Source organism: Etheostoma spectabile, chromosome 21, assembly GCF_008692095.1.
Source record: "Etheostoma spectabile isolate EspeVRDwgs_2016 chromosome 21, UIUC_Espe_1.0, whole genome shotgun sequence".
NCBI classification, from domain to species: domain Eukaryota; kingdom Metazoa; phylum Chordata; class Actinopteri; order Perciformes; family Percidae; genus Etheostoma; species Etheostoma spectabile.
In genome coordinates this window covers 18,442,179-18,443,681 of record NC_045753.1, presented here as the reverse complement: position 1 = coordinate 18,443,681, position 1,503 = coordinate 18,442,179, and the positions used below count along the sequence as shown (strand labels likewise).

Below are 1,503 nucleotides of genomic sequence, written 5' to 3'. Positions count from 1 at the left end.
AGAGAGAGAGAGAGAGAGAGAGAGAGAGAGAGACTTCAAGGCATGGTGTGTGGGTGTGTATGTGCATTTGTTTTTTCCAGTGACCCCTCTATAACTCTAACTGCATTAGGGGTATTAAAAGCATCAGAGTCCATTTTGCTTACAACTGGGAAAGCAGACAGCTAAGTAGAGATGGTCCTCCCACACTGGGGGGAATCCACTGTGTCAGCAGAAATCCTGCTGGAGATGGACTTTCTGGACAATAATGCCAACTCATGTTTTTTTTTGTTTTTTGTTTTTTTTAATACCGGCAAATCCTTACACTATCCAATCCTCCACATGAGAAGGAAGAGGGCTGCGCTCAGTGATCAGAAATCCATGCCAATAATAATTAAAACAAAGGGGGGGGACAAAAATTCCAACTTTGTCATGAATCAAAACCAAATCAATGTCCATTTAATTAGTATTTACTTATTTTCGAGTGTCTTTCTTACTAATCAATGAAAGCTCTAATCCAATATGTACAGTATTAAGAATTTGTTTTGTTAAAGTTACCATTTATTTGGTTGTTATTTGGGTCCTTTTTACAATCTCCAGGGTGGGTTTTTATCTGTATTTCATAACAGAAACTCTGTTAATAAATATGTGGAAATCAAACCAATTTCCAGTTTTTTAGGCAAAATATCACAAACAGCACATCACACCCTCCCATATGTATCTGTCTCGCTTGTCAAAATGAGTTTCCCTTAAAATAGCTGCGAGCATTTCGTCATGGCTCCATCCCAACTGATGACTGGCCTGGTAACAGGCAGCCCAGAGACTCGCTTGGATTGGCATTACCTCGAGCCAGTGAATTTCAGTCGGAACATCTCTCAGTTGACCTCTCTGTTGCAGATCTGAACTTTTGGAAACAGGGTATGTAGATGCTGAACTGACCATAAACTCATGTGGTAGTAAAAAAAAAAATCTCTGCTATGAAAAGCTGGTATATGCAACCATTAAAAAAACCTACAAGGCACTTCTGTTTTTGCATGTGTGTAAGCGTGTGGTTGGACTACTCACAGCTGGCACTGGTCTCCTTTGATCCCCTTGGTGGTACAGAAGCACTTGCCAGTTAACACCTGGCACACACTTGCATGGCCATTACACTTACAGGCTGTAAGGGGCAACAAAACACAGATGGAAAAGAGGGTGGGGGGCAGAGGGAAAGGAGGCATTGTTGATTAGTATCCAACAAAGCTTAAAATGTGTATAAAGTGAAGCACTGCTTTGTATGTGCTTGCATGTTTCAAGCTTTGAGTTCAGGATCTCCTGAGGGCACAATAAAGCCTATGTAGTAACAGTTGTTTTGCCCCACTTTATAGCACTAGGCTAGCGGTTTCCCATTGCAGTGTTTGTGCTAAGCTAGGCTACAGACATCTCTACCGCTGTACTCAACACTCTGAGATGAAATTGATATTGATCTGGGTAGGATGGTAAACAAGTGTATTTCCCAAAAGATTGGCTGAACTTCAAAGATCTGAG

General features: G+C 41.2%; 1 protein-coding gene across 2 annotated transcripts in view; it reads right to left on the bottom strand.

Moving 5' to 3' along the window:
• Positions 1–1,503, bottom strand: part of atrnl1b (attractin-like 1b) — a 65,738-nt gene that overhangs the window by 40,020 nt on the left and 24,215 nt on the right. For both annotated transcript variants that reach the window (XR_004327216.1, XM_032502189.1), the window contains exon 20: positions 1,042–1,135. Coding sequence is in view for 1 of the 2 variants with exons in the window: in XM_032502189.1 (XP_032358080.1) it covers positions 1,042–1,135 (94 nt within the window). In the remaining variant the exon portion in view is untranslated. The remainder of the gene's footprint in view (positions 1–1,041; positions 1,136–1,503) is intronic.